General features: G+C 49.0%; 1 protein-coding gene across 4 annotated transcripts in view; it reads right to left on the bottom strand.

Moving 5' to 3' along the window:
* LIMK1 (LIM domain kinase 1) overlaps positions 1-27,171 on the bottom strand; it is a 171,330-nt gene that overhangs the window by 107,711 nt on the left and 36,448 nt on the right. Inside the window, exon 1 of one of the 4 annotated variants that reach the window (XM_069226795.1) lies at positions 24,378-24,697. The exons of the other annotated variants lie outside the window; for them this stretch is intronic. Within the exon in view, the coding sequence (XP_069082896.1) occupies positions 24,378-24,427 (50 nt within the window). The 5' untranslated portion in view covers positions 24,428-24,697. Of the gene's footprint in view, positions 1-24,377; positions 24,698-27,171 lie in introns of those variants that run through there. 4 annotated transcript variants of the gene reach the window in all.

A 27,171-nucleotide genomic window follows, 5' to 3' on the forward strand; every position in this document is an offset into this window, starting at 1 on the left:
CTTTTCTGTAAACGATGTATAAATGACAAAGGAACTGAATGTGACAAAAAGTGTAATGGATGAGTGTATTTTTGAATGGAAAATAAGTACTCGTGTGAATGGCCCCCAGGATGGCATGACAATGACACAAAACTTCCCCATTGGGCTGACCTAAGATGTCAATGACAATTTCTCAAGGCAAAGGCTGATGTAAATAAGCCAATTATTGAAGGGGCCGATCCAAAGCCAATTCTATGTATGTCATAAAAATCATGCAAACGGGAGCGCTGTCAGCCCAGACCTAAAAAAACGAGAATGCTCAAAATCAGGCACGTGGGATTCTCTATTACTTCTGCGCGGTCCCTACCTTTCCAGCTTGTGCTGAAAGGTAATTTACATGACACTCCACCACAGCTGCAAACTACTCCAAGGTCACAAAGCTCACCTTGAGCTTGGTGTACATCCAACTTTCCTGCGCATTGATGGGACTTAGAGGCCATAAAGGGAAGAGGAAAATGACCACCCCACGGTATGGTTATTCAGTCTTAACCAGTGTGGATGATGTCATCTTGGACTAAAAACATACATGGAGAATGGTGTAACGCTTAATGTGGGGTCAGGGAGGTTACGCAGTCAAGGCACGCTCTAAAAAGCTGGTGGATCTGAGTCCACAAGAAGGCAAACCTTATAACATACCAGGGCGAGTTTCCAAAGTTGCCTTGAGCTCCATGCGGACGTGTGAATCACCATGATATACTCACTCACAAACTGTAGATGTGCATTCACACACACCTGGCCTACAGGTAACGTCCCCTACCGTCAAACCCACCTTATCCGCACTCTATCGTCGCCCTTGTTTACCTCGTCGCCTCACAGAAAGAATAGGAAATGTAACTTCATCTTTCGTCCTTGTTTACAAAGTGTAATCCAATCATGTCACATAATCTACAGCTACCAGAATTCAATGAAAAAACTGGCCTGGAAGAACTCCTCCTGCTTGGACCTTAGAAACGTGAAAACTCTGGTTATGCCGGTTGCTGGGATAATGGAATAGGCATATTATCCCCTCCTTAAAGAAATATGAGAAGACTTATAAAACAGCTTCGTGAATTGCAGGAATCTGAATTTAAAGTTAAAGTTACCAGGTGACTCAATCTTCAAGTCATGAGTTTCCCCTTTCCAAATCTTTGTTAACATATGTTTGTCAGATTGGCTCAAGTGATGTAAACCAGGAATGTAGCAACCAGAGGGCAACAGTTAGAGAAAGGAAAGCCCAGGTTGTAAAACTTGTCCCTGATACCACAGACTCGTCCGGTAACCAGATTTAACATGCAAGGTCCCTGGTGCAAATCCTAGCAGAGAGAACCTATACTATCTGTGTAAGTTTACCAGAAGATTTGTTCCAATCAACGACACGTTGTTTGAGTGATGGACGGACTTCCTTTTACAAACCACTCTAATCTGTGTGTTAAATTAACTGGTTTCTTTGATGTTTTGATGGAGACTACAAACACCAGAATGCATTAGTTTAAGACCAGGACCAGTCTACAGCATTGTTTACTTTGTAAAATAGAGTCATCTGATAAATGTACTTCTTGATTAAAATGAATATCATTGAGTCGGGTAAAAAAAAAATCTGTTATTTACAGTACTACCGAATCAGTCAGCTGCAGTAAGTGGCCATGCATTGCCCTACGATAAAACATTAAGAAAATGTCCCTTAAGTGCATCTTTTTTGCCAATACGTCTGTTGTGGGATTATAGCAGTGACGGGGTTAGGGATAAACGGCCAACCGTGTGCACGGTGAGTTTTGCAAGCTCCAATTACATATGCATGTGTGTAGTGGCTCTTTTCCCATCCCTACCGACCTTCGAGGGATCCTAGGCCCCATGAGACATCCTAATCCATGAACAGGCCAGACTACATTTTGTAGACATGCAGTTTTTAATGTTTCCAAACAGCCCTAAAACAAGTGTTAGGGATCTGGCACTAATTCGTATGACGTGATCTTTGTCTCGAGTTTTAGTCCTGGTTGCACCTCATGAGGCTGAGGTTCTTTTAAGCTTTTAGCTGAGAACAGCACGAGTCAGGGAGGCTGGGAGAGAGAAAACAACAGTTAATTTAGGAATACTCAAAACTTAAAAGTGGACCTAGCTATCACACCAATTGTGATCCTTTCAGCCATCGCTGGCTTTATACCCAATAGCGTTTTAAATTCTGGTATTCATGAGTCTGACATGATAAAAGTGAAACTATAAGTCCAATAATGCCCGCTCTAATCTCTAGAAAATCTAAACTGGTTTTAGCACATGACAACGAGATCACTCTACAGTTATGAAAACTTTGGTGTGTCCCAACTGCTGACTTAAAAGCAGTATTTCTCCTTGAAACATAATTTACCCTCTACCTACAAAGTAAGTAAGGTGTGATGAAAATATTTAATTTATTTTATGCTCTGCACAACATTTGCATTATTCTTCACCGTGCACGTACATATACAGAGTGTGATTTTCACGTTAAAAATGGCCATTGTTAATGTGGGGCTCAATTTAAAATGACTCATGTTAGGACAAAATGTTTTCTTATCTGCTGTGTAGTTTTCAATTTCTTGTTTCATGAGCCATGATGCAGAAGTACATGTTAATTAGGTTGCATCATAATGTTTTCAGTTTCTGTGTGGATGTTTGTATGGGTTTCTTGGAGAGCTGAATAATGCACCCCTGCACCTGCAAGAAGAACACACTGACCGAAATGTATTATCCTATCGGTTAAAGGTCGTGCAGCAGAGACTTTCATTTTGTGATTGCTGGGAAGAAGGCTGAAACTGGTTTATCAGAATGTGTTCAGTACTGATTGGGTCTCTTTGTGAGACCCAAAAGGAATTGTTTTTCCTCTATAAAGAAATTATTTGTGTGCATTGCTCGGTTAGCGAGATTCGGATGCCCTTTCCACTCTCCTCTAAGGAGACTTTCTTTGTTCTTGCCCGAAAGTGTCAGACTCCTGGCCAAATCCATTCTCACATACTCACTGAATCTTCATTTGATTCTGCTTTTAGAGGCTTTTCCTGCTGACACTTTCTGCTTGACTTTTCCTCAATGTACCCGACTTCCTTAGCTTAGTTTAGCATATTCAGGGACGTCAATTCATGGGATGCTGAGCCTGCTCGATTTGCTTTATGACAACTTTAAGCAGTTTGCGTTTGTATTTGGTATTAAACTTATACTGATACGTGCATGTTTTGATTACCGATTTTCAACAACATTGAAAGATTTGAGCTTGTGACTTTGTTAACCTGCTAATAAACCTTTAAGGTTTGCTAATCTACTACTCTCTGTCATCATTGTGGGGCCTACAGTACTTCCCTGTACCTAATTTGGGTGACATGAGTCCCGCCTCGGTTCGGGACTGAAGATCCACCCGCTCGGGTGCAGCTTGCAGTTTATACAACAGATCTGCATTGTGCAAAGCCACTTCATCAACAGCCAGAAATTCATCTGCTCTGTAAATATGTGCCGTTTTCCGCCTTGCATATTAATGCAAAACAACAAGTACCATAATGCAACGAAATAAAGGACTTCGTGGCTTCAACCAACTAATGTAAGCAAATTGGGAGCTTTGCCTGTTTATATACACAGATGCATAACGTGATTGGACCCACAGGTATATCTACTACCTTTTCTCTGGGAAACTGTGCAGGCTGCACATTACTGGACTTCATTTCCCAGAACACCACGGGCTAGTGCCTCGGGCTCTATGCCCCAGAGGATGGGCGTACAGGATGAGGTCATGAGGCCCCCGCCCTGCTAGCGGCGGCAGGGGGTGTGTCCCCTGCTCACTCACGCTGTCACTTCCATTGTTTCGCTGCCTGAAGGCGGGAGCCGGGAGGGCCGACCACGAGCGAACCCTGGGAAGCCCCGGCTCAGCCGCGATGCAGAGTGCGTGCGTGCGCAGGGCGGGCAGGAGTCTGCCCACAGCGTCCGGTGGCGCCCTCAGCTTCCAGTCCTGACGGGGCACCGCTGGAGGCTCGCGCTGACGGGTACCCAGTCCTGGCGGGCAAGGCTGCGGGTTCTCGCACAGGGCACTGCCGGAAGAGCTCACACCGATAAGAGCCCGGAAGTTTGACAACAAGGCCACAGTGACAAGAAACTGCGGGCTCAAAGCACTGAGAGGGCGCACTGAAGGCGTAAGCCACGCTGCCTCAGGCTAGCAGCACTGACAGCTGCAGGAGGGAGTGTGCGCCGCTGGAGATCAATAGCACCGACAGCGCGCTGCTGCAGGTAGTCACCGTGCGCTGGCAATAGCACTGCAGGAGTATGCTTGTGCGGCTGCAGCCCTACAGGAGTAACAGCGCACTGCTGGAGGTAGTCTCTGCACTGCAGGAGTATGTGCTGCTGGAGTGCTATAGCAGTAACAACGCACTGCTAGAGGTGGTCACATCACTGCAGGGGTATGTGCTGCTGCAGACCTACATCAGTAACAGCGCACTGCTGGAGGTGGTCACAGCACTGCAGGGTATGTGCTGCTGGAGTGCTATAGCAGTAACAGCGCACTGCTGGAGGTGGTCACAGCACTGCAGGGTATGTGCTGCTGGAGTGCTATAGCAGTAACAGCGCACTGCTAGAGGTGGTCACGGCACTGCAGGGGCATGTGCTGCTGGAGTCCAATAGCAGTAACAGCGCACTGTTGGGGGTGGTCACAGCACCGCAGGGACGTGTGCTGCTGCAAACCTACATCAGTAACAGGGCACTGCTGAAGGTAGTCACAGCACTGCAGGGGTATGTGCTGCTGGAGTGCTATAGCAGTAACAGCGCACTGTTGGGGGTGGTCACAGCACCGCAGGGGTATGTGCTGCTGGAGTGCTATAGCAGTAACAACGCACTGCTGGAGGTGGTCACAGCACCGCGGGGGTATGTGTTGTTGGAGTGCTATAGCAGTAACAGCGCACTGCTGGAGGTAGTCACAGCACTGCAGGGGTATGTGCTGCTGGAGTGCTATAGCAGTAACAGGGCACTGCTGAAGGTAGTCACAGCACTGCAGGGGTATGTGCTGCTGGAGTGCTATAGCAGTAACAGCGCACTGTTGGGGGTGGTCACAGCACCGCAGGGGTATGTGCTGCTGGAGTGCTATAGCAGTAACAGGGCACTGCTGAAGGTAGTCACAGCACTGCAGGGGTATGTGCTGCTGGAGTGCTATAGCAGTAACAGCGCACTGTTGGGGGTGGTCACAGCACCGCAGGGGTATGTGCTGCTGGAGTGCTATAGCAGTAACAACGCACTGCTGGAGGTGACCGTGGTGCAGTGTTCAGCCTGACAGCACTTGCAGGGAACTGCAGGAGGAAGCGTGTGCTGCTGGACTCCTGTGGTACTGACTCCGCATTGCTGGAGGTGGTCGCACTGCCGTGGTCACAGCGCACTGAAGGGATCTTATAGCACTAACCGCGCGCTGCAGGGTGTTATGTTCTGGCTGACAGCACTAACCGCGCACTGCAGGGTGTTGTGTTCTGGCTGACAGCACTAACCGCGCACTGTACGAGGAAGGGTGGCTGCTGAAGTCCTATGGCACTAACGCAGCACTGCTGAAGGTTGTCACATTGCGGTGATCATTGTATGAAAAAGCACTGACGGTGGACATCTCACTGCGTCGGCCACAGCGCTGCATGGCACTTCAGGAGGAAACGTGTGCTGCTGGAGTCCTATAGCACTGACACTGCAGTAGTCAATGCACTGTAGGAGGCAGTCACGCTGCAATGGTAATAGCATTGCAGGTTATTGAGGGTGGATGCTTCTTGAGTCCTGGAGCACTGACAGGGCAGTGCGCGAGGAAGCACGGGCTGCTGAAGTCCTACGGTACTGACAGGGCACTGCAGGAGGAAGCACCGGCTGCTGGAGTCCTAGAGCACTGACAGGGCACTGCAGGAGTATGCACGGGCTGCTGGAGCCCTCCGGCACTGACAGGGCACTGCAAGAGGAAGCACCAGCTGCTGGAGTCCTAGAGCACTGACAGGGCACTGCAGGAGGAAGCACCGGCTGCTGGAGTCCTAGAGCACTGACAGGGCACTTCAGGAGTATGCACGGGCTGCTGGAGCCCTCCGGCACTGACAGGGCACTGCAGGAGTATGCACAGGCTGCTGGAGCCCTCCAGCACTGACAGGGCACTGCAGGAGGAAGCACTGGGTGCTGGAGTCATGGAGCACTGACAGGGCACTGCAGGAGGAAGCGCCGGCTGCAGGAGTCCTAGAGCACTCACAGGGCACTGCAGGAGGAAGCACGGGCTGCTGGAGTCCTAGAGCACTGACCGGGCACTGCAGGAGGAAGCACGGGCTGCTGGAGTCCTAGAGCACTGACCGGGCACTGCAGGAGTATGCACGGGCTGCTGGAGCCCTCCGGCACTGACCGGGCACTGCAGGAGGAAGCACCGAGTGCTGGAGTCCTAGAGTACTGACAGGGTACTGCAGGAGGAAGCACGGGCTGCTGGTGTCCTAGAGCACTGACAGGGCACTGCAGGAGGAAGCACGGGCTGCTGGAGCCCTCCGGCACTGACAGGGCACTGCAGGAGTATGCACGGGCTGCTGGAGCCCTCCGGCACTGACAGGGCACTGCAAGAGGAAGCACGGGCTGCTGAAGTTCTACGGTACTGACAGGGCACTGCAGGAGGAGGCACGGGCTGCTGGAGTCCTAGAGCACTGACAGGGCACTGCAGGAGGATGTACGGGCTGCTGGAGTCCTAGAGCACTGACAGGGCAATGCAGGAGTATGCACGGGCTGCTGGAGCCCTCCGGCACTGACAGGGCACTGCAAGAGGAAGCACCGGGTGCTGGAGTCCTAGAGCACTGACAGGGCACTGCAGGAGGAAGCACGGGCTGCTGGAGTCCTAGAGCACTGCAGGCACGGGCTGCTGGAGTCCTAGAGCACTGACAGGGCACTGCAGGAGTATGCACGGGCTGCTGAAGTCCTACATTACTGACAGGGCACTGCAGGAGGAAGCATGGGCTGCTGGAGCCCTCCGGTACTGACAGGGCACTGCAGGAGGAAGCACGGGCTGCTGGAGTCCTAGAGCACTGACAGGGCACTGCAGGAGGATGCACGGACTGCTGGAGCCCTCCGGCACTGACAAGGCACTGCAGGAAGAAGCACCAGCTGCTGGAGTCCTAGAGCACTGACAGGGCAATGCAGGAGGAAGCACCGGCTATTGGAGTCCTAGAGCACTGACAGGGCACTGCAGGAGTATGCACAGGCTGCTGGAGCCCTCCGGCACTGACAGGGCACTGCAGGAGGAAGCACCGGGTGCTGGAGTCCTAGAGCACTGCAGGCACGGGCTGCTGGAGTCCTAGAACACTGACAGGGCACTGCAGGAGTATGAACGGGCTGCTGGAGTCCTAGAGCACTGACAGGGCACTGCAGGAGTATGCACAGGCTGCTGGAGCCCTCCAGCACTGACAGGGCACTGCGTGAGGAAGCACTGGGTGCTGGAGTCATAGAGCACTGACAGGGCACTGCAGGAGGAAGCGCCGGCTGCAGGAGTCCTAGAGCACTCGCAGGGCACTGCAGGAGGAAGCACGGGCTGCTGGAGTCCTAGAGCACTGACAGGGCACTGCAGGAGTATGCATGGGCTGCTGGAGCCCTCCGGCACTGACCGGGCACTGCAGGAGGAAGCACCGGTGCTGGAGTCCTAGAGTACTGACAGGGTACTGCAGGAGGAAGCACGGGCTGCTGGTGTCCTGGAGCACTGACAGGGCCCTGCAGGAGGAAGCACGGGCTGCTGGAGCCCTCCGGCACTGACAGGGCACTGCAGGAGTATGCACGGGCTGCTGGAGCCCTCCGGCACTGACAGGGCACTGCAAGAGGAAGCACGGGCTGCTGAAGTCCTACGGTACTGACAGGGCACTGCAGGAGGAGGCACGGGCTGCTGGAGTCCTAGAGCACTGACAGGGCACTGCAGGAGGATGTACGGGCTGCTGGAGTCCTAGAGCACTGACAGGGCACTGCAGGAGGAAGCACGGGCTGCTGGAGTCCTAGAGCACTGACAGGGCACTGCAGGAGTATGCACGGGCTGCTGGAGCCCTCCGGCACTGACAGGGCACTGCAAGAGGAAGCACCAGCTGCTGGAGTCCTAGAGCACTGACAGGGCAATGCAGGAGGAAGCACCGGCTGCTTGAGTCCTAGAGCACTGACAGGGCACTGCAGGAGTATGCACGGGCTGCTGGAGCCCTCCGGCACTGACAGGGCACTGCAGGAGTATGCACGGGCTGCTGGAGCCCTCCAGCACTGACAGGGCACTGCAGGAGGAAGCACTGGGTGCTGGAGTCATGGAGCACTCACAGGGCACTGCAGGAGGAAGCGCCGGCTGCAGGAGTCCTAGAGCACTGACCGGGCACTGCAGGAGTATGCACGGGCTGCTGGAGCCCTCCGGCACTGACCGGGCACTGCAGGAGGAAGCACCGGGTGCTGGAGTCCTGGAGTACTGACAGGGTACTGCAGGAGGAAGCACGGGCTGCTGGTGTCCTAGAGCACTGACAGGGCACTGCGGGAGGAAGCACGGGCTGCTGGAGCCCTCCGGCACTGACAGGGCACTGCAGGAGTATGCACGGGCTGCTGGAGCCCTCCGGCACTGACAGGGCACTGCAAGAGGAAGCACCAGCTGCTGGAGTCCTAGAGCACTGACAGGGCAATGCAGGAGGAAGCACCGGCTGCTGGAGTCCTAGAGCACTGACAGGGCACTGCAGGAGCATGCACGGGCTGCTGGAGCCCTCCAGCACTGACAGGGCACTGCAGGAGGAAGCACCGGGTGCTGGAGTCCTAGAGCACTGACAGGGCACTGCAGGAGGAAGCACGGGCTGCTGGAGTCCTAGAGCACTGCAGGCACGGGCTGCTGGAGTCCTAGAGCACCTACAGGGCACTGCAGGAGTATAAATGGGCTGCTGGAGTCCTAGAGCACTGACAGGGCACTGCAGGAGTATGCACGGGCTGCTGGAGCCCTCCGGCACTGACAGGGCACTGCAGGAGGAAGCACTGGGTGCTGGAGTCATAGAGCACTGACAGGGCACTGCAGGAGGAAGCACGGACTGCTGGAGTCCTAGAGCACTGACAGGGCACTGCAGGAGGATGTACGGGCTGCTGGAGCCCTCCAGCACTGACAGGGCACTGCAGGAGTATGCAAGGGCTGCTGGAGCCCTCCGGCACTGACAGGGCACTGCAGGAGGAAGCACTGGGTGCTGGAGTCATAGAGCACTGACAGGGCACTGCAGGAGGAAGCACTGGGTGCTGGAGTCATAGAGCACTGACAGGGCACTGCAGGAGGAAGCACGGACTGCTGGAGTCCTAGAGCACTGACAGGACGCTCCTGAAGGTGGTCATAGCACTGGCAGGACATTCATCAAAGACACTCCTGCTGAAGCAGCTGGGGCCTTGCCAAGGCACCACTGGGCTGAGCTGCTGACTAGGGACAGCAGGAGGCTTGTGCTGCTCTCGTCCTATAGCACTGACGGGCCACGTATAGGAGTAAAGATGGCCAGACTAGCAAATTCACTGAGTGCCGGGCCAGGGATCCTCCTCGGCTGTAAGAGGCAAAGCGCAAGCAGAGGCTTCAAAAGAGTTAGCAGGCGGTAAACACCATGTAAAAACATGTGATGAGCACTCTAACATGGTAGGCAAGGCTATTTCTTCAATATTTTTAGTGTTTCAATTCAGTATTATAGATGATGACACTGCATTGACATTTAAAAAAAAACAGCAGTTTTTAAAGCTGATCATAGAAACATCCAAGAGCATCACCTCACCCTGATGACATAACCACCAATGAGCCATGAAATGTAAGTTTGTCATGACCACTATATATATGGCCGGCCATACTAGTGTGTGAAGCACACTTCAGTTAAACCAAATATGAGTTTGTTTTTTGAATAGCGTGTACCCTGAATAAACTTACATCATAGCACTTCCTAATTGCTTGGCCATTGAAAATGAGTGCAAAGTACAGCGATTTGCCTGAAATCACAGTTTGGTCAAGCAAGGAAGCTGGGGTTACAGCCCATGTTTAGTGGTTGTAGATTGTACATAATTAATACTGCTTTTAACTGTCCTGTTAGTACTCTATGTTCAGCAAATACACCTATCATGTTAAATCAACCTGACTGTATATGCGCAAAACATAAGGGTAAGGAAAGGCACAAGATGCTATTTTTATGCTGATGTTACAGGATTCCTTGACTGGTCAAACAGACCGATTTAGAATGCTCAGCATCACAGGGCAATTAAATAGATTATTGAAAAAAGCAGGAGATCCCAGAGAGGCAGAGCTCAGATTACAGCTCTGTAAACATACATGCAATGATGAATACACCTCCTTTGTTCAAAATTCCGGTTTCCACTCACTGCCCTGTATTCAGTGTTTTTTGTCTTTTAAAAACTACATTGGGGAGGAATAGAGCCACTGTCTGGAGTGCCGGATGCGACTTTATTTAAACTCGCTAGTTCCATGGGGCAGGGCTGGGGCACACATCCCACTGGAGCCAGTTTCCAGTCTTGTCTGGCTTGTCCATCTCTAGGTGGGAGGAAACTCACACCGCTGGTTCCTATAGCACTGTCAGGTCACTCTAGGGAGGAAGGTAACGCTGCTGGCATGACAGAACACTGAGGGCAGCAGGGGACTCTCACTGCTATGGTGACACTTCTGAGAGGGCCCTGCTGGTAGAAACTTCACACTGCTGAGTCCTAAATCAAAGACATGCTGCTTGTGGAAGCTAATATTCCTGGGGTCATATGAAGTACACCGCAGTGGGAGGTCACTGCTACAGTCCCAGCACTCACAGGGGACTGCTGGGGAAAGTCCAAATTATTTGAGAGTCCTCTGCTCCAGACATTCTGCACCACAAGCGATGCCGGCCCCTCATTCAGAACTGGATGTTCAATGACTATCTGCAGCTCAGTCACACAAGGGACTGTTATTTGCCACGAAAAACAAGTAATAACTAGTCCAAACCTGAGTCAACGGCATGATGCAGGACCGATTCACACCCCAACTTTCATACAACACCAAGTTACGTGGATTCACCCTGGGCACTGGCCTCAGTCTCATGGACCACACTGCCAAGAAAACAAGGACAGCCTGGCAAAATCAGACTGGAGACAATAATGTACAAAAAAGAACAAAACTAGATGGTAAACCTTCTCATCTATGCATCCAGGATCTAAAACAACGTTCCTGTATCTATTAGAGCCTCACAAACCCTGCTCAAGAAAAACTAAAGACAAACCTCTTTAGAGAGCACTACATCACACTGCAGTAACAGTTCAGTTGTACGAGAATCCTGCGTCTCCATTCAGTGGCTGGCTGTATCTGTGCTTTTGACGCAGCACGGGGCTCCGCATACACACACTGCTCCACAAAGCAACATTTCTCTAGCCCTACAGGTTACACTGCTGTAGTCCTAGCACTTATAGGGTATTTCTGGAGAAGCCTACCCTGATGCAGTTGCCGCTCTTACTGCGCACGCCTATATATTTGTAGCACTGACCTTGCACCGCTAGAAAGAAGCAGACACTACTGGGGGTGCCAAAAAAAGAGCTGTTTATTGACAAATCTACTAAATGGACTGACACTACACTGATTGCTCGTGTGTTCCATCACGTACCTCGGGTGCTGGGCATGTGCAATAACATTTGTTTTTCTATATTCTAAGAGTGGTATGACTATTTAACTCATTTTTGACCTATAAGGAAGAGTGCTGTTTGGCCTAGCCCTGCGTAGGAGGGATATTCACAGTCTATGCCCAGTTGACAATATACACAATAAAGGTTGCTTTTGTTTTCACCGTCCTCTTGGGCCTGTGGGGTGCCCCTGTATTGGCATAGCACTGGTGGGGCACAACAGCTCTTTGCATTTTGTGATCGTTAGATTCATACAGGATTACCAACTGTTATCAGCGCCTAGAGGCAAGACAGTTCATAATGTAATCCTTGTGATTATCCTAAGACCTATTTATTAGTGTTATTACTTGAAAATGTGCAAACAGGGGCAAGGCCACAACTTAGGAAGTTCTGCTGGTGAAAAGTCCATAAACCCTTCAGAGGGTTACAAATAACACTGAGATACTTGACGTCTATGTAAATGCGGGGCGAAAGGCCACACTGGGGATTATATGAAGCTGAAGATTTATTGTCTCATCATCAGCAGAGAGACATTCTGCTGTTAGCCCAGACCATAAATGCAAGAAGCCCAGGTTTTGAAACCTTTTATTGGACTAAGGAAATATTCTGCGCTGAAATGGTTCATTTAGTGTTGTTATATGTACACACACCTGCATATATTTTAATATCCAGTCACATCTGGCAGCACCTCCGTGTCTGTGCATGGTCTGTGTATGCCTACAGTGTGTGTGCTGGTGTGTGCATAACAGGCACATACTGGTGTGTAGGATGCACAGCGACAGGCCTCTACACAGAGATCAGTGCACAAACACAGCCAGGTGGGTAGACAGAGAGCCATCCAGAGTGTAGACTGTAGCCGGCTAAGTGCTGGGACTGACATAGGGTGACCAGCCCTTTAGTACCAAAAACAGGGACATTCTGCAAAAATAGAAGAAGGACTACATTTTTACATTAACAGAGCGTTGCAGAATGACCGCTCTAATGAAATAAAATGTATTTTTTTGAAACCAACATCATACCTGTTAATTAAATTTCTTGTTTATAACAACTGCTAATTAGCCCTGCTTTGGAACACCCAAAATACTGCCTCTCGCTATTTTCAGTCGACCTCCTCTAAAAACCGAGACATGAACCAAATTTCATGAAATATGCCGGGACGGCTCCCGGAAAACAGGGACAGTACTGGCAAATCCGGGATGTCTGGTCACCCTAGAATGCCTAGACTAGGGTGACCAGGCATCCTGGATTTACCAGGACAGTCCCGGTTTTTCACCAGCTGTCCTGGCAGATTTCAGGAAATGTAGCTAATTTCCCAGTTTTTAGGTCGAGCATAGCAGCGCACAAGCGCTGCTTTTCCAACGTGTTGGTATGTATCTGGGCTTTTAACCATGCCCACCTCACACCCATCACTTTTACTCGCTTGTGGGCTTGCCTTTAAAAAAAAATCCTTTGTTATCATTGGTAAATGCTTTACATTTGTCCCTTCTTGGGGCGGTTTTGTTACTGCCTTGGTCATCGACCCTATTACATGGATAATTTACTTTTGCTGATACGTTTGACTGCGAGTGAACTTCTTTTTCCTTTTGTGACTCTCCGTTGCGTTCACGGCAGCTGTGGCGATTTGAATCAGCAAGAAAAGTCCAGTTAGGAATTTACAACGCGAGCAAACATGAGACCCACTGCAATGCAAATGCTTGTTAAAGAGAGTAGCCTGAAAATGGTGGGAGGTGTTTTTTTCGTTTTCCAAAGCAGAGCTACTTCGCATGTGTTATCAGAAAGTAAATTAAACAGGCATGAGGCTGTCTTTAAAAATTGCAGTTTATTTATATTTTTAGTGCCTCTTCTGTAATGTTATGCTAAGAGCTCTCATTCTGTGCACTTGGTTGAAGTAAAATTGTAGTCCTTCTTCTATTTTTCTAAAATGTCCCGGTTTTTGGCTTTAAAATTCTGGTCACCCTAGCCTAGACTGATAGACCGGCATACACAGGTATAAGTGAGCAGCCTGGACTACAAAGAGGGACTTTGCATGCGTATTCGTTATTTATATCTCGTGTACATCTGCCTGCTTCCCTGTACGTCTGATAGTATGTCTGTTTACATCCATCTGTGCAGCAGCCCGTGGATGCCCCGGTCCTGCTCGCGCCCCTGCCTCAGGCACGTGCCCTGCCCCTCGATGATGACGTCTGGGTCCTGGGTTCCCATTACATCACCCTCTGCAGTCTGAGAACCCATTGCTCAATTTAAACCCACCCCGGAAACTGACGTCCAATGGGAGCAGCGGGTGGAAGCCGCCTCTGCAGGGTTAACCCTCACCGCCCCGGCCTGCATTGGGTATTCTGTGCACAGCGTCTGAGGTAAAGCACTGCAGCAAACAACCCACAGCGGGGGCGGGAGGATTCCAACCCCCCCCCACCCCCCCAAACTCTGCTCTCCCTCCGAGCCTCAGGCGTCACACCACCGGCAGATCCTGCAACAGAGCTAAGCAACCGGTGTCCCTCGGCACGCACCGGGTGCTCTGAGGACCACGCGAGGACTGCAGGGCCGCGGCGTGCACTGGCAGATGTCTGCGTTGTGCTCAGTGTTGGGCTGCTGAAGGGCACGGCCAGTACTTTAAATGGGCAGGTACTGTCCGGTATACAGTACCTGCACTTCCTTAATTTGAAAGGGAGTGTAGTACCTGCTCTCTTGCATTACATTTAATAGGAGAATACCAGCACTTCTCAGCAGCAAGCAGGTACTTTCCTTTTAAAGCCCTGGGCATGACTGAGGTGCGCTATCGCAGCCACGCGAGTCCGTGGGGGCCTGAAGGGCAGAGTGGAGGTGCATTGGAAGAGCTGGGGGTCCGGAAGTGCCCATGCGCAATCCCACTCGTGATAGTTTCACTCTTTGAAGAGTAATCTCATTTACCAGTGTGCGTCTCACTCCATGAAGCACAATTTCAGTCACCATGTGTTACTCTATAAAACAGAATCTCACTCACTAGATTGCGGTCTCGCTAAGGATGCGCGACTCCATTTAGTGCAAGTCTCACTTCATGAAGCACACTCACTCACTAAGCGCGAGCCTCACTCTGAATTATGCCACTCATCTGTGCAAGTCTCACTTTATGAAGCAGAATCTCACTCGTTAGATTTTGAGTGTCACTCAGCGATGCGCAATCTCACTCATTAGATGCGAGTCTCACTCTTTGAAGAATAATCTCTCTCTCCGGTGTGCGTCTCACTCCATGAAGCACAATTTCAGTCACCGTGTGTTACTCTATGAAGTATAATGCCATTCATCAGTGCGAGTCTCGCTTTATCAAGTAGAATCTCACTCGTTAGATTTGAGCCTCTCAGTGATGCGCAATTCCACTCATTAAGAATAAATCTCACTCATTTGATCTGTCTCTCACTTCCAGAATCCCACTTATTAAGTACGAGAATCATTCCATGATGCACAACCTCATTCATTCAGTAACAGCATCGCCTTAAAGCACACTCTCCCTCGTTAAATGTTAAGGACATCTCTCAGCACAATGTCACTCTTACCCAATCTCAAAACACACCATTTGGTTAATGGATATTCTCAAAAGGAAATCATATTTTTTTCAAAGTTAATTGTCGGATCACATCCCTCATTTTTAGGTCGAGCACGCAAGTGCAACGACCTGTTGTAAGTATTGTGGGCTTTTAACCACACCCACAGCACGCCCATCACTTTCACTCGTTCCTGGGCTTGCCTTTCAAAAATCATCATTGGTAAATGCTTTACCTTTGTCCCTCCTTGGGGAGGTTTTGTTACCGCCCTGCAGACTGCCCCGTTACATGGATGATTGCACGATTGCCGACACGTTTGACTGTGAGCGAACATCTTTTTCTTTTTGTGTCTCTCCTTCACGCTCATGGTGTCTGTGGCGCTTTGAATCGGGTTGCTTATGTCAACTGTTTTACCTTTCATTTCAATTTATGTGGCAAGAAAAGTTCAGTTAGGGATTTACAACACTAGCAAATGCGAGACCCATTGAATTGCAAATGCTTGTTAAATCCTGTACACCTTTGGAATGAGAGGGATGCCCCTTTCCTTCTGGCACTGGGGGATTAGCTGCCTTTGGTGCAGCAGAACCAGGGCCCACTGAGCTCTGATTATTGCTGTATTTTATAATTCACACTGTCTACGCTACCGTCTGGCACTTCAGTAAACTGGCTCACTAGTAGGAGACGGCAGCTGGGCACCTAACAATGCAGACAAGGGAAACTGATAAACGTTTGTGCAGGGAATGGTTATAATCAGGGGCACTGCAATGTTTTCTGCGTAGATATGGATTTGCCACTTGATTCATCATCTGCTGTGTAATCTGCAGATTTTAACAAAAAAAAACTGTTTCTAGCTCAAGTTACTTAAAATGCAGTGACATGCGTTGCTGTGCAGTGAAAGGCCCTTCGCAAAGGTTGACTGGTCACACTTCTGTTGCTCGCTGCTATATCTGGGTGTTAAAGTGGTACTGAGGAGGTGAAACATATGCCCGACAGTGTTAAGATGTGTAAAATGACAAACTAATGAAGTAATGTCACAAATTGTGCCACATTACTCTGCATACATTTGCCTATCCTTGCTGCATAATTTAGTCAACCCTGCCACATAATTTGATCCTCCCATGCAGTATAATTCCATTGGCCCTGGTTATAATCTTTATAAAAAAAAAGCCTGCAACTCCAAAATCTCTATGGTGCCCATGAACGTGCTGCCTAGGTTGGATTTTCGACCCGCACACACCATGAGGCTACTTAAGTACTCTTCCACCAGACACCTGGTGTCTGCAGCCGCTCCTCAAAAAGACAAGTATTGGCAAGACCAATAGGTCTAGCTTTAAAGAAGAATGTCCAGTAGTGTGAAGCAGTATAGGTAGCATGGGGATTGATACATATTTATGTGACAGCTAAGAACTGAAGAATAATATTGTTGTAGGTTAAAAGCTCAGGCAACAACTGCACTGTCAAGCCAGAGTTAACCATGCATGTACCTTAATGACTGTCCCCTCTCATCTGAGCTGCTGTCAGATTAAAACAACACAAGTTATCCGGCTATCCAAGACAATTTAATAGCTTTGAATGTCATGTGTGCGCTGCTAGAAGTTGAAGCTCAGGAAGCTGGATAAATAAACAAAATGATAGCAGTTGTGTGGAAGGCCAAACCTTTTTATGGAAGTACACAACCACTGCCCAATCAAAACATGTACTCCTGTCTCCCAACATGTGGGCGGACCCAACGCCCCTCTCCAGTGATGCTCACGTTTGTCCGGTGACAGCTGCATTGACCATAACAATGGGAGAAGGAAGGGTTACAAAACCAGCGGGCAGCTAAGGGACACTCATAAATAGAGCTCCTGGGCAAGAAAATGTTAGGAAGGAAGCTCTATAAAAGGCAAACAAGTGCCCGTATACATTGACAGTGAAAGGCCCCTGCCAGGCATGGGTGGGTGAGTCCAGCACAGAGAAACTTATGCGGCTGTATCAGTTTTTAGGAATACTCAATCAATCAGGGGATTTGTAAAGCGTACTACTCACCCATGTGGGTCTGAAGGAGCTGGTGGGGGGGGGGGGGGGGGGTTTGAGAGACAAACAGCATTTATATTAGTTAACAACCATAAAAGAGACGTTTACCTCCCACATGTTAGGATGCTCCGACCACTTCAGTGCCCTGTCAGTGCTACTGGACTCGAGTAGAACATGCTCCCTCCTGCAGTGCTATGACCACCGCAGTGAGACTTCCTCCCCGGTGGCATAGCCACCCCAGTGTGACTACTTCCTGCCGCGCGCTGCCAGCGCTGTGACCTCTGCAATGTGGTAAGGCTTCAGCAGTTTGCAAGCAAAACACTAATGATGAAGTCCATAAGATGTTTAGCAAAATACATTTTCAAAATGTATACGGAGGGTTATTTAACCTCTTAAATGTGGGCGCGGGTCACGACCAGTGGCCGACACCAGGGAGGGGGTTAATAAATCCTCGGGTGCGTTGCACCCGAGGATTTATTTTTATTATTTTTTTATCCATGGGAGACACGGAAGCTCTTCCGTGTCTCCCCCCACCCGCCCCTTTGTGACGTCCTTTACTAGTGCTCCGATGGGGAAAACGGGCACAAACTGCCTTCCCTACGTTCGGGAAGGCCTCGTAAGAAAGGGGAGAGTCTCCCCTTTCTTACGAGGCCTTCCTGAAAGTGTTTTCTGGCCCCCGATCGCAGCACAGCTGAAAAAACAGTTTCAGGAAGGCCTCGTAAGAGAGTCGCCCCTTTCTTACGAGGCCTTCTGAAAGTGTTTCCTGGGAAACACCACTAGACACCAGGGATTTCACTTGGGGGGGAACAGCCCCCTCGGAAAACGCCCCCCCTCCCGGGGGCATATTTAAAAAAAAAAAAAAATGGGTAGAGCCCCCCCCCCCCCCCAAAAAAAAGAAAAATAAATGGACAGAGGGTCGCCCGTGGGCAGGGCGACCCACTGTGGGGGGCAATATTTTTTTTAGTTGTTGTAGGGTTTCCCTGGGGACCATTGTGGCCCCCAAGGAAACCATACAACAACTAAAAAAAAATAGATGTATATCTATATATATATATATAGATCTATCTATAGATATATCTATGTAGATAGATCTATATATATATAGATCTATAGATTTATCACTTTTGTCAATATGTGTGTGGTTTCCCTGGGGGCTGCGATCGGCCCCCAGGAAAACCAGACCCACATATAAAAGTGGTATATATATATATATATATATATATATATATATATATATATAGATTTGCCACTAGTTGTCTTGCAGTTGCAGCTTGCGTCTTCAAAGCAATGCACATACTTCAACTGACGCTTTTCAACTGTAGCTTTTAGGCAGCAATAAAAAAGTCAAGTATTGTGATTATGTTTCTGCTACAAAAGGGTCAGACTTGTCTAGTGGCAGTTTTAGTGCCATAAAGAAGCGCAGAAGGTTTATATGCCTACTGCAAAGAGCAAATCTGTATTTTATGTAAATAGCTGAGTACATTAGTAAAGTCAGCCATTACCTACGCTATAATACAAAAGAAATGTATGTGCAGGGTGGAGGGCGGCTATGGAGAGATGAAGGGCACTTTTGCTGGGTGGTAATGAGGGAATCTGAGGAGGAGGGAGTGGGAGCACCAATAATGATTGTTGGACTGGGCGCAGGAGGTGCTAAAGACTGTGACGAATGGTATGTGACAAGGTGTTTTTTGAGTGTCTTGAAAGAACGTGCTGATTGAGGGAAGAAGCGCAGGTAAGGTGGCCTCTACTGTTGCACGTATCTCACACACACCATCGATTTTGTGACTGTCTACGTAGGCTTAGAGCAACAGTTTAGCCAGTAGCAGAGATGGCATCTGGATGGATGACTGCTGCCGTCACTCGGGTTATAGAGGACAGCTCTGACATAGGATCAGAGACTGAGACATCAGACACTGAGACAGCATCTGAGGGACAGGACAATGGCGCAGACTCTGGGAGTGATTTTTCAGTCGGAGGAGTCCCATTCGATAACTCCTCTTCCAGTACATTATGAGGGAGGTGATGAGGACAGTCCTGATGTCCCTTCGCAAGCAGTCTGTGCAACTGGGCAATAGTGGGTTAGCCCAACCCAGAGAGCAGGTGAATGCGGCGGCAAGCAGAGAGAGAGAGTGCTCTCTTGGGAGCTCCCCAATTTAGTTCAGCCCCAAATTCCACTGCCCAAATCGTATTGTGGAGACATCAAAATTATCTATCGCAAAACAAACTGGTTTTGTAAGGCAGGCACCTGTGTTTTTGGTCCTGGGTTCGGTGGCCATATAGAGAAACACACTAAACCCAAACATTTCTGGAAACTAGACATTCGGGGGAGTCCACAGAGGTGTGACTTGTGTGGATTCCCCAAAGTTTTCTTACCCAGAATATCCTGCAAAGCTGAAATGTTGAATAAAAACTCTATTTTTCTCGCATTTCTGTCACACAAACTACAGGAATATGCTTGGGTCCACAAAATTCCTACCACCCAGTGATTCCTCACCTGTCCTGATTAAAAACACTACCCCACTTGAGTGCCTACACCTAGTGCCTGCGTCAGGAATGGATCCCCCTTGGGTCAACAGCTGCCTCATGTAAGGACCAACATTGACTGTTGTGTGATCTATTCCTGTTGCGGGCACCAGGCCTACCCACACAAGTGAGGTACCATTTTTATCGGGAGACTCGCGAACGCTGGGTGGAAGAAAATTTGTGGCTCCTCTCAGATTCCAGAACTTTCTGTCACCGAAATGAGAGGAAAAAGTGTTTTTTGGGCCAAATTTTGATGTTTGCAAAGGATTCTGGGTAACAGAACCTGGTCAGAGCCCCACAGGTCACCCCATCTTGGATTCCCCTAGGTCTCTAGTTTAAAAAAATGCTCAAGTTTGGTAGGTTTCCCTAGGGGCCGGCTGAGCTAGAGGCCAAAATCTACAGGTAGGCACTTTGCAAAAAACAGCTCTGTTTTCTGTCAAAAAATGGGATGTGTCCGTGTTGTGTTTTGGGGCATTTCCTGTCGCGGGCGCTAGCCCTACCCACACAAGTGAGGTATCATTTTTATCAGGGAACTTGGGGGAACATAGAATAGCAAAACAAGTGTTATTGCCCCTTATCTTTCTCTACATTTTTTCCTTCCAAATATAAGAGTGTGTAAAAAAGACGTCTATTTGAGAAATGCCCTGCAGTTCACATGCTAGTATGGGCACCCCGGAATTCAGAGATGTGCAAATAACCACTGCTCCTCAAAACCTTATCTTCAGCCCATTTTGGAAATGCAAAGGTTTTCTTGATACCTATTTTTCACTCTTCATATTTCAGCAAATGAATTGCTGTATACCCAGTATAGAATGAAAACCAACTGCAGGGTGCAGCTCATTTATTGGCTCTGGGTACCTAGGGCTCTTGATGAACCTACAAGCCCTATATATCCCCGCAACCAGAAGAGTCCAGCAGACATAACGGTATATTGCTTTAAAAAATCTGACATTGCAGGAAAAAGTTACAGAGTCAAACATAAAGAAAAATGGCTGTTGTTTTCAGCTCAATTTCAATATTTATTTTATCTCAGCTGTTATTTTCTGTAGGAAAACCTTGTAGGATCTACACAAATGACCCCTTGCTGAATTCAGAATTTTGTCTACTTTTCAGAAATGTTTAGCTTTCCGGGATCCAGCATTGGTTTCACACCCATTCCTGTCACTAACTGGAAGGGGGCTTAAAGCACCAAAAATAGTAAAAATGGGGTATGTCCCAGTAAAATGCCAAATTTGTGTTGAAAAATGTGGTTTTCTGATTCAACTCTGCCCGTTCCTGAAAGGTGGGAAGATGGTGATTTTAGCACCAGAAACCCTTTGTTGATGCCATTTTCAGGGAAAAAAACACAAGCCTTTTTCGGCAGCCCTTTTTTCCCATTTTTTTGGAAAAAATGAACTTTTCACTGTATTTTGGCTAATTTCTTGGTCTCCTCCAGGGGAAACCACAAACTCTGGGTACCATTAGAATCCCTAGGTTGTTGGAAAAAAAGGACACAAATTTGACGTGGATAGCTTCTGTGGACAAAAAGTTATGATGGCCTAAGCGCGAACTACCCCAAATAGCCAAAAAAGGGCTCAGTACTGGGGGGGGGGGGGGGGGACGGTCCAGCAGCTAAGGGGTTAAATGTTATTCCTGGTTGGACAGCGGTAACTCAGTGTGATTTTCATACGTACCAAAAAACAGCGAGGATTTTTCTGTAGGTGATTGCTTGAGTAGGTTTTCAGTACTTGGCCACAAGGAAACCGTTTTGTATTGCCATTTAGTACTAGGTTTTTCTTAATGACGACTTAAATAGGCCCCATACCAAACTGGCTAACAGAAGTGGCAATTATATCAAAAATGTCCTGCTTTTATATCGACATCCATAGAACGAAAGTCCGAGAACGCAGGATAAAATATATAGAATGGACTTGCGATCCATGCATGACCAGGGGAAAGTTAAGCCTCCTTTGACTGGGAAGTTTGATGGAAACATGCTACCGGCCCAATACAAGTAAGCCAGACTTGGTAGCCCAATGACTTGGACAATCCCACGCCTACATATAGGGTCAACCAGAGCTCTCAAGTTTCCGGGTCCATTCGAGAGCACTGAATGTAGCATGTTACCTTGCATTTTGGGAAATGTAGTCCAAGCTTTGGCAAAGCCAATAGGACTCATCTTTTGTAGCTATTTGCTTTGCCAGTGCTGGTTATAGATGTTGTACATCACTGGCAAAAAGTAAGATGAGATACACCATCAGCAGAGGAGGCGGGATGCAGTTCACGAGCAAGAAAACTAGAAAAAAACATGCAATCATCGGAAGCTGAACGAAAAAAAACAAGCTTTTGTAATGCAATGGGTCTTGCTTTTGCTCGAGTTAGAGCTTATAGCGTGGTAAATTCCTAATTGGACTTTTCTTGCAACATAAGCTGAAAATAAAAAGTAAAACAGTTGACATAAGAGAGCCGTGAGGGAGAAGAGAGACAAAAGGAAAAAGAAGTTCACTCGCAGTAAAGTTATCGGCAAAACTGCAATTATCCATGTAGCAGTGCCGATGGCCAAGGTGGTAACCAAACCACCCAAAGGAGGGACAAACGTAAAGCAGTTACCAACAAAAACAAAGGATTTTTGAAAGACAAGCCCATAAACGAGTGATAGTGGTGGGCGTGGTTAACAGCTAAGATACATACCAACAAGTCAGAAAAGCAGCGTTTGGGCGCTGCTATGCTCAACCTAAAAAGTGGTTCCCTATATGTAAACAGTGGAAGGATCTAAACCTTAAATTCAAAAGAATGGTAAAGAGGCTATGCTCCAGGGGTGGGACAAACAGATGAAGGGGAAGGTAAGCACATGAAAAGGACTATAGAGCCAACCAATGTTAAGAAATAGGAGGGCTCTAAGCCCACTCTAAGTTTTTTGGTTTGTGGTCCACAGTAGGTCTTCCACAACCAGGCAGCTTGCAATGTGCTGGTTTATAAGAGCTAAAAATCAGGACTGTATGAGCTACACAGGAACGCATGTAGAAAACTTCAGATCTCTTGTCACCCACAATTCAACTATACCTTAAGAATAACTGCCAAGGGAAGTTACCAATCAAGTTCACAGGGAGAAATATACATTTTAAGTACAACACACAAGGCCATTGTACATATCTGCAGAGCTTTCAAGATTCCCAGTTCCACAAGTCAACAGCTCATCCACGCCATGAGGTGTCACAGCTGTCTATAAACTGTAAGGGTGCGGCCACCTGGTCTGCCTGCTCGGAGCTCCCCCCCCCCCCCCCCACTTCCTGCTCTCACATTCCTGGCACGTTTACCTGCACTGCCAGGAATCCCCAGTCCCCAGGGGTGGGTGTGTAGATAGGCAGGAGCACGCCCTCTCTCCCAAACATGTTGAATGCGATGCATCTCTACCAGGGGTGGAGGTGGCCCAAGCCCCCGGGGCAGCACAACTCAAAAAAGCAATGACAAGGCCACTAAGCCTGACATTGGCAAGCTTACCATGATTTTGTATGTATTCTGTACAAGCATGTTTACTATGCAAAAACAGTTAGCAAAAATACTAAACGAAAGTAATAGTAAAGGAGTAGCCCAACCCATCCAGGGCACTAAACTGCACTTCTTTTCAGGTGGCTATGCACATGTAGTCAAACGAAATGTCATAACATAGTGCAAGACAAAAATGCATGAAGAGGGCTGGTCAACTCCCCTAGGCTATATGAGGTGGACAGAAGCAACATTTGAATGAAACTTGAACAGACCAACTGATGAACACGACCAAACAAAGGGCCAGGTATGTGTAAATGTATGTGTTTTTAGGTATGGTGGGAAAACACAGGGTGACAAGGCTGGTGAGGGACTCTGGGCGAGCCCATCAGCTAGGGCCTCGCTCCTATCCTGGACCTCGCCCGGCACGAGGCTGCTGCGGCCATGGTTTTAAGGAACCCCTCCACCCCCATGTCCTCACAGATAGTGCGGGCCGAGCCTCGCCCATCCATGCACCCATCCCTGTGTGCGCTGCCAAGTGAGGCGCATTTCCTCAGGCAGGGGGAGACACGTTTAGACCCGCTGGAGAGGACCTCAGGCCTCAGATTACAACAGAAACTTTTGCCGTGCGCTGAACGGGGTTTTCACAAGGCAGCCACCAGGAGGTTGTTAAGGAAATGGAAAGCCCACGAGTGAAAAGAGTATTCCTGGTGACATGGGGTCTCGTTCACCCTTGACCATAGGTGAGCTGCAGAGGCTTCTAAACCTTGGCGCAAGCACTTGTGCATGTGGAAAAGCCCTGACGCCGGTGAATGACACGCCCGTCAGGAGGCCGGGCGGCATGTATGCGACTCCTTCAGACAATCAATTGGGCCTCGCTTTTTAGCTAACTCTTTGCATTCTGGGACTTGTAGTTTCATGTTTCCAATCAGAAGAATGTCCCTGCAAGTCCCATCTCTTTGCGATGTGGCGCCTCTTTCCAGCTGTGGAAGACCTCCTAGGTCGAAAGACCGCGAGACCCGCCAGACAAAAGGAAGAGAGAATCTGAGGTAACTGTAGTCTCCCGTACTAGGTAGGCGAAGGAGACAGTGCCACTCCGTGACAGAGGAAAGGGAGGATACAACGGTGGTGTGTGCACGCTGAAAAGCCGTGTGAAAGGAGGCGTACCCCGAGAGAGTTTAAGCACCTTTGTAAAGGCAGTACACGGTGCCCCTAAAATCTGACACTTACTTGGCACCTCTGCTGAGGCAATGGTTCTGCCGAAGCAACGAACTCAGCATCCTCTGGGTCAGTCCTGGGGGTGGGGGGCACCCTGCGGGTTGTGTCCTGGGAGGTGGAGGGACAGATGGGGTCAGATGGTCTCCAGGCACAGACTGGGGTCAGTCTTCGCCCCTCTTATAAGGGGGCACCCTGCACGCTCTGCCTCGTAGTCATACTCAGGTCTCGACCCTTTTCCGCTTCGGGGTTCCCTATCCTTGGGAGGTACACTCTGGTCTGTGACGCCGGGGGTGCCGGCTGCTATCCCATGGTCTGTGCACACTGAGGAAGTCACAGGAACGCCTCGGTGAGGCAGAGGCACGCTCCCAGCTGTGAGGCATGGACAGGAAGGCAGGGGAGGGGCCCTGCGGCCGCGAATACCATCTGAACATCCACCAGCACTGCGAGGGGAAGTGGGGGAGGGGAAGGGGTGTAGCTGGGGCTATGTCAACACCTCATCCCCGCCCACTTCCCGTCCCTGCTCGGTTGGATGGGAATTTGAAGCCTCAGCCCCTCTACACATGCAAGGTGTCCCTGGGATTATATACCCCACAGTCTCAGCACAGAAGGGGCAACACTTCACTCTGAATAGCACAGGCAGAGCCCAGCTTTACCACATACCCACAGCCACGCACCATTTCACAGCTTTTAAGGAGGGTAAAGCATTTGTCTGAATGGGCCACGCACAGTCCAACTTCACCACATACCCACAGACACAGACCATTTCACAGTGTTTAAGGAGGGTAAAACATTCTTCTGTATTGGCCACGCACAGCCCAGTTTACCACATACCCACAGGCCACGTCAAGGTGTTTAAGGAGGGTAAAGCATTGTTCTGAATGGGCCACGCACAGGCCAACTTCACCACATACACCCACAGCCACAGAGCACTGCACAGTGTTTAAGGAGGGTAAAACATTCTTCTATATAAACCACGAACAGCCCTGTTTACCACATACCCACAGCCACGCACCATTTCACAGTGTTTAAGGAGGGTAAAGCACTGTTCTGAATGGGCCACGCACAGCCCAGCTTTACCACATACACCCACAGCCACCGGCAAGGCTAGACACATATGCACAGTTTCACTCGATGCAAGGGCACCCACATCCTCCACGCACACACCGCGGTCTCACTGTGAACGTAGATAAAACATTCTTCTATGGAGCACAGACGCAGCGTAATTTTGTTTTACGCACACGCATTTTGAAGGAGGTAGGGGTGCCGTTTCACTGTGTGCGTGCCACGTCCCGTACTGTGCATGTATGGAGCACATCCTGATCCTGTGTCAATAAACACAGACCACACTTTAGCTGAGGGCAAAAAAGTTAAAACCGCGCACTTCATAGCACAGGCTCAGCCCACCTTGTTATGTACATCCAGGCAGCGGCAGCCTATGCCCTTTGCAAGTGGGGGCGAGTGCAGTGCCACACCCCACTTCGCAGAAAAAAAACACCCCTCCCTCCAAAACCCCAGAGTAAAGCACCCCTCCCCCCAAAAGCCCACATAACACTATCCAGGCAGACATTCCTTGTGCGCTAAACACGGGCTGCGCATCCGTCAGTGTATAATGAAAGCACTGCGTATAAAACACATCTCCTCCTCACTGTGCATGCAAAAAGCACGTGTACATACTAAGGGCACAGGCCTGTCCTGCATCCACTATCCATGCTGTCCACGGGCCACGACTTTAAACGAGTCTAAAGAGCCATCTTATGAGGCCGGAGAGGAAAAACACCCAATCACGCACACAATGTGCAAAACCTAAACAAAAAAACAAGGTTAGATTGAAACTATAGCACACAACATTAAACACAGCAACAGGAAAGACTGCCCACCGCTATATATCATTAAAAAGGACAACATTCTGCCCACTGGTGACATATTACCCCCCTCACAAAAATACTCCCCTCCAGTGCACCGTTGGAGATTACTGCCAACCAGTGCGCATTCTACAAATACAAAGTACACAGCCCACCAGTACATATAAAATAAAGTGAGAAAACATACTGCTAACCACTGAAAACATACTACCCTTCATTGTACATGTTACCTGCTGATAAAAATCTGTGCTCCCCAGTACACATATGACCCAGTGGCAAACAATTACCTTCACCAATGCAGAAACCACTTACCTTCAATGGTTATTGCCCACAACTGCACAGAGGGCACAGTATCAAATAATACTGCCCACACGTATTATATAGTGCCAAAGAATATAACCACCACTGCACATATTACCAAGTGACAATAAAACTGCCCACCAGGCCACATATACCCAGTGACAATATCTACCACGCACACGTTTGGTTTAGTGCCAGTACCAAATGTTTTCCCCCCAGTGTGCAATTTAACCAGTGAATAGGAGCACATGCATTACCTACTGACAAAGAATATTGCCACCATGACAAAAACACTGCCCACGAGGACACATATTACCCAGTGGCTAAGAATACTCTTCATGACTGCAGTATTATTATACATATATCCCAAAGGCAAAGAATAATGCCGCTCATGTGTGTACGTATTACACAGCAGAACTTCACACAGTATTACCCATATACCCAGTGACAACGAATGCTGTCCATCATGATGAAGAATACTGCCCACTAGTGCACGAGACCCAGTGACGAAGAACACTGCCCACGAGAGCACATGGTACCCCATGACGCGAAGTGTGGCCTATCACTATACATAATGCTGTCAGTACCCAAGGGGATGTGTCTTATTACTAGGACTACGTCTGCAGCAGGTTGTAAAAAGTGAA

Source organism: Pleurodeles waltl, chromosome 3_2, assembly GCF_031143425.1.
Source record: "Pleurodeles waltl isolate 20211129_DDA chromosome 3_2, aPleWal1.hap1.20221129, whole genome shotgun sequence".
NCBI classification, from domain to species: Eukaryota; Metazoa; Chordata; class Amphibia; order Caudata; family Salamandridae; genus Pleurodeles; species Pleurodeles waltl.